At 58.1% G+C, this 13473-nt stretch overlaps 1 protein-coding gene across 1 annotated transcript in view; it reads right to left on the reverse strand.

Annotated features, from left to right (window-relative positions):
• Positions 1 to 1306: 1306 nt before the first annotated feature.
• Positions 1307 to 13473, reverse strand: part of ADARB2 (adenosine deaminase RNA specific B2 (inactive)) — a 337200-nt gene continuing 325033 nt past the window's right edge. Inside the window, exons 8-10 of the mRNA XM_055332832.1 lie at positions 10392 to 10573; positions 3534 to 3712; positions 1307 to 3044 (exon numbers count right to left, since the gene is read on the reverse strand). Of these exons, the coding sequence (XP_055188807.1) occupies positions 2868 to 3044; positions 3534 to 3712; positions 10392 to 10573 (538 nt within the window). The 3' untranslated portion in view covers positions 1307 to 2867. The remainder of the gene's footprint in view (positions 3045 to 3533; positions 3713 to 10391; positions 10574 to 13473) is intronic.

Here is a 13473-nt window from a genome sequence, read left to right on the forward strand (position 1 = left end):
GCAGCGATGCTGACGCTGCGTCAGCCCCGACTCGACTCTCCGCGGAGGCGAGTGGTCGTGAGGACAAGGGCTCGTCCCGACTTCCCTTCTCATCTTTATGAGAAACGGACATTTACTGTGTTTTGGGATGATTTCTTCCGAATGGCTTCTTAAAAAAATGGTTGTCGAACTCTCTCTAAATTAAAAATGTCTAAATTTCAAACGTCTTTTTAAATTTTATTATTTTTTTAAAACAAGATACTATAGACACATCTTGAAATTTATAATCTAAAAATAGCATTTCATCAAAATACTCTGGCTAGTCTATTCTGGGCATCGACGTACCATGTGTTCTCGGTGTATGGCTCTCCAGACGCGGTAAACACTATACCAAAATAAGCCCCCCCCAAAAAACCAAAAACAAACAAACCCCCCCAAAACAACCATTTAACTTTATTGATAAGAACAGCTTCCTGCAAAAAGGAAATTATATGAGAAATTATGTGTGAGAAACTCAACTTGACGTTTCTGAGGAGCAAGAGTCACGAAGTCAGCAGCGACGTGGGGCTATGTACAGACGAGGGACCCACGGGGATGGGCGGTCACCGGCCCGTGAACCCGTCCCTCTGCAGACGCCCCCAGAGCCCTCCCCGCCCCCTGGCCCCTGCGTGCTGGGATGGCACAGGCGCCCGCCCCATGGAGAGGCCTGTGGACACGGACCGTGGGCCGGACGGCGCTGGGAATGCAGCCCACACTTCGGGGGCAGGTCGCCGGCGTGGATGGCGTGGACGCGAGCAGGGCCGGGGCTCGGGGCGCAGCACGGCCGGTGGCAGCAGAGGACCCCGAGCCCCAGGGCCGCAGGGGAGCCCGAGGGTGGCGGTTACGTCCTCGGCATGGAAGGCGCTCCGGCCGGCGCCCGGCTGCGCAGCACACGGAGGCGCTCGGGCCCCTGTCCCGCCGGCCCGGCAGAGCCCCGTGCCCCGGCCCCCGGCCCTGGCCCCGCGTGCGCCCAGAGCCGGCCGCCCTCCCCGGTGCGCATCCAACCCTGTCCCACTCGGGCCCGGCCTCTTGGCGGCTTCCTGCTGCCGTGGAAACACCATGCACCAGCACTGCGGTGGGGCCTTGGGGTGCCCGGTAGTTGGGGGGGCAGGTGCTGCCCAGGTCCCCGGGACAGGTGGTCGGGGGGCACCCGCAGTGCTGCGTGGGGACGGGCCCACTCGCCTGTCCGGTGGCTCCTCTGCTGTGTCCTTGCCGCAGGAGGGGCGTTCTTTGGCGCCAGGGCCCAGAACGGGCGTTGACAGGCTGGGCGTCGGTGCCCTCGGGGCAGCTCCCAGCGGGGGCGAATCACACAGTAGTCACTGTGGGTTCCGGGCTCGGTGCCCCAGGCCTCGTCCTGCTGACGTATCAGAAGCCCACGCCCATCGGCCGTTTGATGGCAGCTTTCGTAGCGCGTTGAGGTTGCACCCCATTTCCTCAAGGGGTGCCGACGACAGGAAACCCCTTGCAAAAATGTTTTTGTATCTTCCAAAACTGTCCCTTGAGGGTGTCGTGCACTCTGTGCCCGTTTTCTGACCCAGGAGAAGGTGGGGTGACCTGTCCGGGGTGACGTCCCGGGAGGACTCTGCATGCCAGCCTGCCGCTCCCTGTCCACTAACGTCTCAAACTCATTGTGTTTCATTGCTGCCGCGTTGTCATACCTGCAGCCTGTCCTCTGCTGTGTCCGGCCGCCGCTGCGCTCCCCTCCGGCCGGATGCTCGCCGGGACCCCGGGACCCCAGGACCCTGGAGCTGGGCCTTCGGGCGTCCTCAAGGTCACGGGGGGGGGGCTCGGGTCGGAGAAACCGCAGGCCTGGGGACGAGTGTCATGGGTGTGAGACGTGCGTCCTCGTGGTCAGAGTGGAGCCCCGCCGGGGCCGAGGGATGGACCCCACACGGCCCGACGCCGTCGCCCGCTCTCAGCAGGACACCATCCCACCCCTTGCGTTTCATCCACTGCCCTGCGTGCTTCGTTTCCATCATGCGGGACGGTGACCGGGGGACGAAGGCAGGGAGAGCTGGTGGCCCTACAGCCCTGGGGTGGGGGGGTTGTTGCGGAGGGTCCGTCGAGCTTGCTCACCGTCTAACGGGATTTCAGGGAAAGTTGGAGCGTGGTCTGGCCGGGGCCCCCGTTAGCTCATCACCTGCAGGCCCCGGTGCAGCTGGCGGCCGAGGGTACCTGCCTGGGAGCCTGCGCCGGGCACCTGCGGGCTGCGTTCTGGGAGCCCACCCCTGGGACCCAGGCTGGGGCGCACGCGCTCTGTGACTCCGGGTCTGCGTCTCCCGTCCTGCTTCACGGCTTCCTCAGTGCTTGCGCGTCTCCCATCCGCTTGGGAAGGAGGTGGAGTAAAAACTTAAGTGGGTGATGAGGGTGGTCGAGCGTCCTGTTGGCTTCTTTGGGGAGGAGCCCATGGCTTTTCTCTTCGTTGTGGCTTATCCTGAAGTATCGCGTCGGGTTGTGCTCGTGAGAACCGGGCGCGGCGCTGCGGGCGCATGGCGGGCGTGGGGGCGTGGTGTGGGTGCGAGGCTCCGCTGGGCACAGCCGCACCCAAGACCCTTCGGCCTGAACGGAAACTTTCCGTTGGATGCAGCGGGAAGAGCTGTGCAGCGGCGCCCTTGCCTCTGGGCTGGGGTGCCTGGGCTCCGACCAGGAGGGAGCAGCCTCCCGGGGAGCCCCAGGCTCCGAGCGGGAGTCCGGGAGCCCATGGGGCGCCGCCCGCGCGTGCTTCTGGAACGCTAAAGGGAAATGAGTGCGAAGAGCCAGGGAGCACCGCCGCCGGCCACGCTGGTGCCCGCTCACCCTGCCCTGCCCTGGCCTGCCTGGGCGCTCGCTCCGCCCGGAACTCATCTGGCTCAGAGCGTCAGGAGGAACTGGTCCTGCTCGGGCGGCTTTCTCACCCAGGTGCCCAGTCCCGCCTTCTGGAACGCCTGGAACAGCTGCTGCTTCACAGACTGGTAGGTGCCTGCGCCCCGCTTGGCCTCACAGTACATGGACGGCGTGTCTCCCGGGCTTGGGATCCGCGTGCTCAGCTGTGGGCGGGACAAGACAACAGGTGAGCTGGGCTGACGCGGCTCCCGGCCGCCCGCCCTCCCCTCACACGGACGGGGCAGCAGCGGAGGCCCGAGTGCCTGGGGCTTTCCCAAAGCTGCTGCTTCCATCAGGCGTCCTCGGGGCGCCACCCGGCCCGACCTGGTGGCCACCTCATGGGCGCATGGCAGACCGTTGCGTCCTCCACCCTGCATCTGTCCAGTGCAGGTTACTTGCCAGTCTTTGTCTGTCTGACCTGGACGGACTCAGACTCCAGGGCCGCTCCAGGGGCCTCCTGGGGACGTCCCTACACTGCCCTGGTGCCGCAGCTAGTGCCTGCTCTGCAGCCCTGGAGGCCGCGCTCGCCGGCCGGGCCCACGTGGAGCGGCGCCCCCGAGTCTGCAGGGCGTCGGCGGGGAGGAAAGAGCGGAGCCCGCGCTGGGCCACACCGGCGGGACCAGCCCAGCCTCCCGTGGGCTCCTGGGCCCTACCTTTCCGTAGAGCCTGGCCCACCGCGCCGAGAACACGTGCTTGCAGAGCCGCGACGAGCCCCCGCAGCTCCTCTTGCCCGTGGTGCCATCGATGACCTCCACGTCCGCGTTGCCCATCACCCAGTTGACGCTGAAGTGCGGTGACTTCCCCGGCTGGCGCGCCTCTGCGTGGCTCACTCCTGGCAACACAGCGCGGGAGCTGGGCTCAGCGGGTCGGCTGGGCGAGCCCCCGGGATGGCGCGGGCTCCTCCCGGGAGACAAGGCCCAGAGGCCCGGCAGCGGCGAGAGCCCAGCAGTCCCGGCTGCCCCGGCCTCTGCTCTGTGCACCTGCTGCCCCTGCCCGGCGCCTCCCGAGGGTGACCCGGGGAAGGCACGTGGGCGCCACCAGGTGGGGGGACAGCCCATGCACCCCCCGAACCCCTCCCCAGGCTTCCTCCCCGACCTGAGCACCCCTCGTCCTGGCCTGAAGGGCCCAGGGGCTTCCCCGGGCCTGTGTCCAGGGAGGGTGGGCACCGGTTTTGCAGACGGTGCTCATGCCGCCACTGGACTGTGGGTCACAGTGCAGTGGGGACGCCTGGTGTCGGGAAGCATCTGAGTGCGAGGGGCTGGGCAGGTGTGAGGTGGTGACCCTGCGTCCGGGGGCCCCGCACCCCGGGCCCTCCCGGGGCAGCTGGCCCATCAGCTCTGGGTGCTGCCAAGCTACAGATACAAGTCCACGCCCCACCATCTGAGGCCCCCCCCACCATCTGGGGCTCCCCCCACCATCCAGGGCTCCCCCTGTCCGAGGCCCCCCCCACCATCCAGGGCTCCCCCATCCAAGGCTCCCCTACCATCCGAGGCCCCCCACCATTCCCTAATTTGGGGATCCCCCCAATCATCTGGGGCCCCCCTCCACGTGCCCACCCCCAGCGGCTACAACGCCTGCGCCCCGAGTGGGAGGCCCTAAGGGCTCGTCTAACTGCTAACCGACACCCTAGTTTGAGAAAACCCTTGTGCGCCTCTGTTTAAAAAGCCAGGCCATGGAGCGTTTCTTCAGGTCGCTGGTGGGCTGGGTGTATTTAAGATTTAATTCCCTTTCTCCGAATTCTATCTACACACGACATTCAGGAATAGAATTTTTATAGGAAGAGGGCCAAGTCCCTACCTCAGGCAGCACTGGCTTCCATCTTGTGAGACGGATTCAACCTCGAGTCCTGCAGTGGCGGGCGGGTGTAGACCAGGCCGCTAGTGTGCTCTGCCCCCTGCCAGACCCTGTGTGCAGCCCTCTCACGTAGGCGTGCTCACACGGACATGGCACGGCACACGTGCTTCTCACGGGAGTGGAGCTTGGACTAATTGGCGCTGACTTGCTGATGTGGGGTCGGTCCGCTAGCTCGCATCAGCGCAAACATTGAGACGATTGGCAGTGATTTTACAGCCACTGCCTCGTCCTACGAGAGCACATCTCGGGGTGAGTGTGCGGAGCATGGTAGGGTCTGGAGAGGGTGAGAACTGGGCATGGTCTTTCTGCTGAGCGACGCCTATTGCGAGTTCTGCAGGTTCCTAAGGTCCGAGGGACACACGTAGGAATAACTGGGCTTTCCCCCGGCGTCCCCTCATCTGAGCGGCAGTGAGCCGGTGGCTGCCGGGTGTTTACAGTGCTAGGGAGGGCACTGGGGCACCTGCTTGGGCGCTGGGGCACCTGCTTAGATGCTGGGGCACCTGCTGGGCGCTGGGACACCTGCTGGCTGCTGGGGCACCTGGGCGCTGGGCCACCTGCTTGGGTGCTGGGGCACCTGCGGGGCACTGGGGCACCTGCTCGGGCGCTGGGGCACCTGCTGGGCACTGGGGCACCTGCTCGGGTGCTGGGGCCTCCTGTTGTCATGAGCACTTCCCCCTGATTTTCAGGGGCTGCCTTCCTGCGGCTGACAGGAGCCTTGCAAGTCTGAATAGTGACCGTGGTCTGTGGTCCTCACAGCTCAAAATGCACGGGCTCCCAGGACAGCTCTGAAGGCTGTGACCTTTCCTCTGTGGCAGGAAAAAGTGTGACTACTTCATGTTGCAACCTGACAGTGACATGGTTCTTGGCACCTGTAAGGGTTGTCATTTTTTCGGGAGACACGGGATGAGGGGACTTCAGCAGAACATGGTCATGGTTTCCTCCTATGACACGTGTTTCTCTCCTAGGGCACCTAAACTGACGTAATAAGCCGAGGGTTGTACTGGATAAAAATGTGGATCATCTTCATCAGTCTATTCTGCTCTATCCATTGGGGGTGGTTTTCCTTGTGCCCAAGTAGCCCAACTAATGTCTCCTGGGGTGTGAGTCTCGAGACGCATGAGCTCTGTGTCTGTCCGGACTGTGGTCTTGCCCTCATTTTTACTTTTTAAAGACTTATTTGTTATTTTAGAGGGCGAGCGAGCATGCACACGAGTAGGGGAGGAGGGTCAGAGGCAGAGGGAGAAGCAGACGCCCCGCTGAGCAGGGAGCCCGAAGCAGGACTGGATCCCAGGACCTGAGCTGAAGGCAGACGCTCTCCCCCACGGAGCCCCCCCGGTGCCCCCTCGTTGCCCTCATTTTTACAGGATACTTTCAGTGGGTCTAGGATTTTCAGTTGAGATTGATTTCCTATTAGCATCTTAGAGATACTGTTTTGTTGTTTTTTATCTTCCACGAAGCAGCTGATCCGGCCCCCTGGAGCTGCTCCTGTATGTCCCCGACTGCTTTTATCATCTTCCTTTTGTCTTTTCTTTGGTTTGGTTTGGTAGCAGTTTTGCCGCTGGGAGGAGGACTTGAGGTTCTTCTTGGGCCACGCTGTGCTCCTGGGTCTGTCGCTGATGCTCCACGCATGTCCTGGGGAGAGACTGGCTGTTGGCTCTCTGCACGCGGCTCCTGCTCCATGGCTTCTCTCTCTGTCTGGAGCAGGTTAGTCGCACTTCCTTGCCCCATCTCTGACCTCTTTGTGTTTTCCCACTGGATGGTTACTTTCATGACTCAGCCTGGTTGGTCCGTGGTGTCCAGCTGTCTCATCAAACACGGGCCAGCCGTCGCTGTGAGGGTGCTTGCGGGTGTGACTGACGTGGAGGAAAGAGATGACTGTCCTCTGTGCAGGGCCTCATGCCATCGGTCGACTCTCCATGGACTCGGTGGCAGCATGGTCTCCGGCTGGAATTTCCAGGCTGCCTGGGGACCACACCTGCCAGCCCCGCACACACGTGAGCAGTTGCCTGAAGCATATCTCTTTTCTATTAGGGGAATGAATATACTCTACTGGTTCTCTTCTCTGGAAAACCCTCACTAACCCACCTGCGTTCTGGAGGTTTCTTTCAGCCGATGTTCCAATTTACTAATTCTCTCCTCAGCTGTGTTTATTTTTATTCATCTATTATTTTAAAAAAGATTTCATTTATTTGAGACACAGAGAGTGCGAGTGTACACAGGGGTGGGGAGGGGCAGAGGGAGAGGGAGAAGCAGGTTCCCCACCAAGCAGGGAGCCCCACGTGGGACTCGATCCCAAGACCCTGGAATCATGACCTGAGCCAAAGGCAGATGCTTCACTGACTGAGCCCCCCAGGTGCTCCAGTCCTTATTTTAAGATGACTATAATATTGCGTATTAGTTACCACCTACATAAAAAACGAAGTTTGCTACTATCCCCCTCTGGGTGGTTTTGCAAGATACTGTTAATGATCATTAACTTTAGGAATTTCTCCTGAATCAAAGAGGCTTTGGCTCTCCACCTCAGGTTCCGCAGCTCAGTGTGACAATACACGGAGATTGGGACTCACAGAAATGTGGGTCTGCCTGGCCTCGGGCCTCCTCCATCCCACCCACTTCCCTCCCGCACAGAGGCATCCGGATCGCGGCCCACAGGTGCCGGGGGCAGGCTTTATGCTGTTGGTGACATCTCCATGAACCAGCTGCTTGAGAAACATGGAGTCCACGAGGCCCTGACCCACCGGCGACCCACTTTTACTCCTTCAGGGAGATGCTCCCCTTATCACAGCCTCTGATTCCCATCGTGCGATTGTAAACTGGGGTCTGAGACAGTCCGCGGCTCTGACGTCCAATCCCCAGGGCCCGTCTCTCCAGTTTTGTCTCTGTGGCCAGGAGCTTGCCATGGGCCGTAGCCTCCTCCTGAGTGTTCTCTTTGGTGCGGACTAAGGATGTTCGACATTGAACACCAGGGCCATTGGAGACGGCCGCTACTAGGAACAAAGACCGTGTGTATCCCACCTGGGCTGCTCTTCTTCCCAATGAAGAAAAAGGAGACTTAGGTTGAGCGCGGAAGCTCACACAAACCACACCCTCAGCCTAGCAGAACAGCTTCGAAGTCACTTTCTACTCCACTTAGTGTTTTCTAAAAAAAATGAGTATTCGGAGCAGAGATTTTCCTTAATTATCTTCATCACCATGTTCTCATCGTATCTAATATGCTGAGAAAGATGGAGGGCCAGTTCCCTTAGGGCGGCTGCTCTCACGGGAGATGTGACTCGCCGTCTGGACATTTGACGTCCGGCCTTGCTTCCGCCCACAGGTGCAGACTGGTCTGTGCGGACTGTCTCAGGATATCCGCGGAGGACATTAATATGCGTCCTACAACTGTGTCAATAGGGTGTCTTTTTCGGCTCAGCCGCTTCTTATTAACCCAGAGCTGACGGAGCCCCCACGAAGCGGCCGGACTCCTACGGCACGTGGGCTTCATCTCCTCGGGCAGTTTTGCAAACTGACCTTGAGGGAATCTTAAAGCAGATTTCATGTGCTTGTCTGAGTGCGCTTTTCATTACTATCCTCATACAAGATCTCTCCGTCTCTCCCTGTTGCAGAAAGTCCCCATGATTTCCTCCCAAAATTTGCATGATTAGCTTTTAAATATCATCCAGAGCAGAGCAGCTAAGAGCATGCAGGTGAGACACCACAGTTTAGGCTTATTTGCATCTCTGCAGTAACAAAAGCTGTGTTTTAAATCAGCATCTGAGGATGGACTGAAACGTCCAGTCAGGTTGTCCTGGTTGCGGGTAGGGGTGAGCGTCTCCCCAGGGCGGGGGTTCACACAGGAGGCTCAGGCACTTCGCCATCAGGTTGCACCACTCGATGGTTTAGGGTGTTCTGAATTTCTCTAAAGGAGCTTTTTTTTTTTTAATTCACTGCATTTACAATGATCATTCAAAATTCCTGTTTTTATCTGTGTTTGCATAGTTCCAGTTGAACATATGACTTTAAAATAGCTTTGCGAGGGAACGGATGGCCAGACAGTAATGTCCAGAACCCAAAGGTTGGGTGAGAACCAGCCCCTCCAGGGGCGCCTGGGTGGCTCGGTCGGCAAAGGTCATGATCCTCAGGACCCCGGGGTCGAGCCCCACTGGCCTCCCTGCTCAGTGGGGCATCTGCTTCTCTCTCTGCCCCTCTTTCTTGTGCTCTCTCTCTCTCTCTGTCTCTGTGTCAGATAAATAAAATCTTAAAAAAAAAAAAAAAAAGCAAGCCAGCCAGCCCCTTGCGGGGAGGGGAGTAAGGATTTGCAGGTGCATTTCCTTGTGTTCGCGGAGCTTGAATGAATTCCCCACTAGGAGAGGGAAGTCAAGCCACGGAGCTCCGAGCCTAGGAGAGGTGTCCCGCGACCCTCGTCGGAGCCGTGAGGATTCTTACATTAACTTAGAGCCTGAAGGACTGAGGTTTGTGGGGCCCCCGAGTTGGGAGCATTTGATTTAGCACCAAACCTAGTCCTCGTTCTAGGACTTTGGGCTCCAGGGTTGGGTTGACAGTTCGGCTGTGAGAAGTTTGCCATTTTGAGAGAAAAAAAAGGGGAAGGTGGGGGGGAATGAAAGAAAGAGGTTGAAACTGAGCCAAAGTGCTATGTGATCAGAATACAAATTGAACTCACCAACCGTTTAAAAAAATAAATGTGCCTTTATAGACTTTGAATTGGAGCACGTCTGCCCCCGTCCTGGGCGCCCGGTGAGCTGGCCGTGGTCGCCGCTCCTCCCACCTCTTCCCCAGCAGCCTGGGCCGAGCGGGCGCCCACGGGCCTGGACGCTGGCTCGCGTTCCAAGGTGCTCCTGTCCCCGTGCCTGTCCCCGCGCCCCCCCCGGGCTCCAGGGAGCTGTGGGAGGCGGACAGGAAAGCCTCGGGCCGCCGGCGGCCCCACCGACTCCTGCGGGCGCACCCGCTGCCCGCTCCTGCCCCAAGTGGGGTGGCCCCCCTGCCCCCGGTCCTCGCCCTCCCGCCGCCCCCGCCAGGCTGCGCCCAGGCTCGTTCTCAGGAACCAGGAGGGGCTCGCCACGCGCGCTCCCCCCCAGCGCGACCCCGGCCCCGCCGACCCGGTGCCCACCCGCGGCGCAGGGCTGAGCAGGTGCCGACGTGGGCTGTCCCCCGGGCGCCATGGCGGGGGGGCTCCCGCAGCCCCTGGGGCAGCCAGTGGCCTGCACGGTCCCCAGGGAGGCGCCTCCCGCCCAGCGGAGGTCCACGGTTACGTGGGACGGCGGCGCGGCGGCGGCCTCCTGTCCTCTCCCCTGCCTCCGGGCCGTGCTGTACCTTCCTCTCTGAAGCCCTGGAGTGGTGTCACTTTGCTCGCTAAATAATTCTTTTGTTTTTTTTTTTTTTAAGGTTTTAATAAATTTGATAGAGAGGGAGAGAGAGAATGAGCCGAGGGAGGAGCAGCCTCCCCGCTGAGCAGGGAGCCCAACGCGGGACCCGATCCCAGGACCCTGAGATCACGACCTGAGCCGAAGGCAGACGCCTCACTGACGAGCCCTGGGCGCCCCTGCTCGCTACGTCTCAATAGCCATTGGCCAAAATGGGTAAAATCTGCCCGAGTCAGGACCCACGGGTGCGGCCGATGGGCCCTTATTCCCGCGTCTATGGGGACGGCGTGCTCTTACCGCTGAGGAGGGGCCGATTGTGCCGGTAGGAGGTGGGCAGCTGGCCGATGTCCTCGGTCCGGTGGCTCATGACCCGGGACAGGTGGCCCGTGTGGTGCAGACTCCCCACGATGATGCTGTGCAGGTACACGGGCTCGATAAAGTGGCACAGCAGCGCGCCCTGCAGGCCCAGCACGTTCCACCTGCAAGGACAGGGTCAGTGCGGTGCTCACCAGGTGGGCGGCAGCGCCCAGGGCCTCCCTCCACACCCCGCAGAGCCCCGGGAGCCCCGGGCCTGGCCTGCCTCCACTGGGCTTGGCCGTGTTGTGGGGACAGGCAGGCCCAAGGGAGGAGCGCCCTTGGCCACACCTGGCCCCACGGAGGGGCTGCAGGCTTGGGTGGCTCAGGGCGCTGAGCCCCTAACCCCATGGGTGCCGCGACGGGGGCTCTGCGTTTCCATGATCGGGGCTTCCTTTTCTGGAAAACAAGTTGTTAGATGGCATGGAAACTATATATTCTCTCAGGGACTGGAGTTAGATTAAAAAAAAAATACCCTGTGTCCCCAAAGCGAATTGAATTTTTCTTCATGTGAGCCGGGAAGTATCAGAAACGGAGTTTGTTTATTTCCATTTAGGGGAAAAGACGTTCTCCCCTTTTGTCCTCAGCAGCCAGGATGACCTGTTGTGTCATTAAATGACATTAATAAATGACCCTGCTCTGCTCTGAGGAAGATTTTGATTTTAGAAGCTCAGATCAGACACGAAAGGACGGGGCTGTCCTCGGAAATAAATACAGCCCCGGGCAAGCGTGGTTGCTTCTGCGAGCCCCGATGACCGCAGCATTGTAGGATTTTTTTTTTCTTTTTTTTCCCCTAAACTTGGGTGGTACAAGGTTACGTTCATCGGTCTGAGGCAACATTTCGTGGTTTCCACTGTAAATAACGTGTTAAAACCCAACCTCCATCAGCAGCGAACATTATGCAGCTAATTTCTTACATCATTGTTCTTTTCATTAATTAACATTTCTCCGCTGTTAGAGCAATTATTGTGGCGCCTCCGTGCCGTACATTTCTTTTCATGATTAATAAGGAGTCATTATATTCCCCTTTTCCTGAAGCAGTCAATTAACACGGAATCCTTTCCATTAATTACCGAATGTTTAAAACCAGCATGCCCTACCTGGAGAGCAATCTGCTCCGGGAACCTGTGACACCAATTGCTTTAAAAAGTTCTCTTTAAATTTTATTCCGAAAACACAAGCAATTTAGCTGGCGATATTAATTTGCCTCAGAAGCATCGTGGCGAACGAGAGACATGTTTTAATCTCATGCAAGAAAAGGCAGCCATCTGGCGGGCGAGGATCGAGAGAGTGAGTCTCCTGCTCTCCCCGCAAACGCAGGTCATTAAAGTAATGTGTTCATCTACATAAAACTCAAATGGAATATAAAAGGTAATATTTATATACAAACAGTTTAGTCCTACAATTTAAACAGTCATTGGTTTTATGAAACATTTACTTTTGTCTATCAGATTTGCATAACTTCCCTTAAAAAAATAATTGTGGTCATTTCTGTAGGTCCCATCACCTCTTTCAGAAAGGGCCAAACCCGCCATCCTTCAGAGACTTACATGGTTTCTACCAAAGAGAACATCAAAAAGTTTTGGAGGCGTGGACTCCTGAAGGCAACCGGAGCACGTGTCCCCGGCCGCGGGGGCCTTCCCTCGGCGACGTGGCCGCTGCTGGACTCCACTGTTGCGGGCGTGCAAGCTGGCCTGTGCACTCCCGCCAACGAAGTGCAGAATCCGGGAGGGGGGTTTGGGGCGTGTGAGCTTTCCATGGAAGGAGCACCGCGGTGTTTTGAGTGGTCATTGAGGGATGGGGCCAGGATTTCCAGGAGTACCAGGGAGTGACGGAAAAAAATCCAATAAAGTCACTTGGTCGGATGCTACTTTGGATTCCTCCTCCTTGGGTCATAAGAACGCAAGAAAGCAGGAGCAAGGGTAGCAGTTAGTGTGACGGTTTCCGGCGTCCGCTGTCAAGTGCACACGTTATTCCCGACCCACGTGGAGGCTTTCCTGTGTTGGCAGCAAGTGATGAGCACAGGAACTCTTGCGGACGAAGTCACAGATGCCATCTGCCCGCAGGTAGGGTGCTATGTCACCGCCGGCCGCCAGGGGTTCTGGGGTGCGTCTGTTCTTATGTCTGACTGTTAGTGAACCTTTAACATTTCTTATGAGTTGAAAGCAAGGAAATGGACACCCCCCCCCGATAACGAAGCACTCGCCCGAAATTGGCCAAGTCTCGAACAACAAGGTTGGCGTTCCCAGAAGAGCGCAGTAGGCCGTTCAGGCGTTGGCTGTGAACAAAAGTTCTGGAACATAACTGAGTATTTCTGATTCTGCGGGATTGTCTGAAAACAAATGACTTCTCTATGTGGCTTCCTCCTAATAACCTTCATAATAAAGAGAAAATCAACCCTCTCCTTGTCTGGCTCTAGGAGTTTGAACGCATTCCTCTCACACGATCGATAAAACCAAATGTCTTCCTGAATATGAACTGGGGAACCGTCGGCGTTGAGGACTGAATGAGAATGCCTCTCCTTTTTGTTCAAACAGCTGATACTCCTGCGATGTTGACAGAGAAAGAAAGAGACCCCGCATCTGGTTTTCAATATAGATAATCCCTCAATAAATAGATTTCTGTCCGTTTGTCAATCACGGAAATACCAAAAGATGTGTGGAGGAGAGATCTTGGGAAAAAAAAAAAAACTGCCTTTCTGTGAAATCCCCTCGCTCAGTTCGAATCTTGGCCTCCAAGGACCGGGGGAAGTGGTGGCAGGGGTGAGCCCAGCCTCTGTGGTCACCACGCGGCACACCTGCACACGGGACGGGGGGCGGGCAGCCGTTAGTGGTGCATGTTTGGGACAGTTGGGGTTCTTGCCACCTTGGTGCGGTCCTGCGGGGTGATGTCTCCTACGTACGGTGAAGCCCGTGTTTCAGTCTTCAGTACCATCGACATAGGTACTTGGCAAAAAACAGACGCCCAGGTCAATGGGACAGGATAGAGAACCCAGGAGTGGACTCACACACATATGGCCACTCAG

Source organism: Nyctereutes procyonoides, unplaced genomic scaffold, assembly GCF_905146905.1.
Source record: "Nyctereutes procyonoides isolate TBG_1078 unplaced genomic scaffold, NYPRO_anot_genome, whole genome shotgun sequence".
Taxonomy (NCBI): domain Eukaryota; kingdom Metazoa; phylum Chordata; class Mammalia; order Carnivora; family Canidae; genus Nyctereutes; species Nyctereutes procyonoides.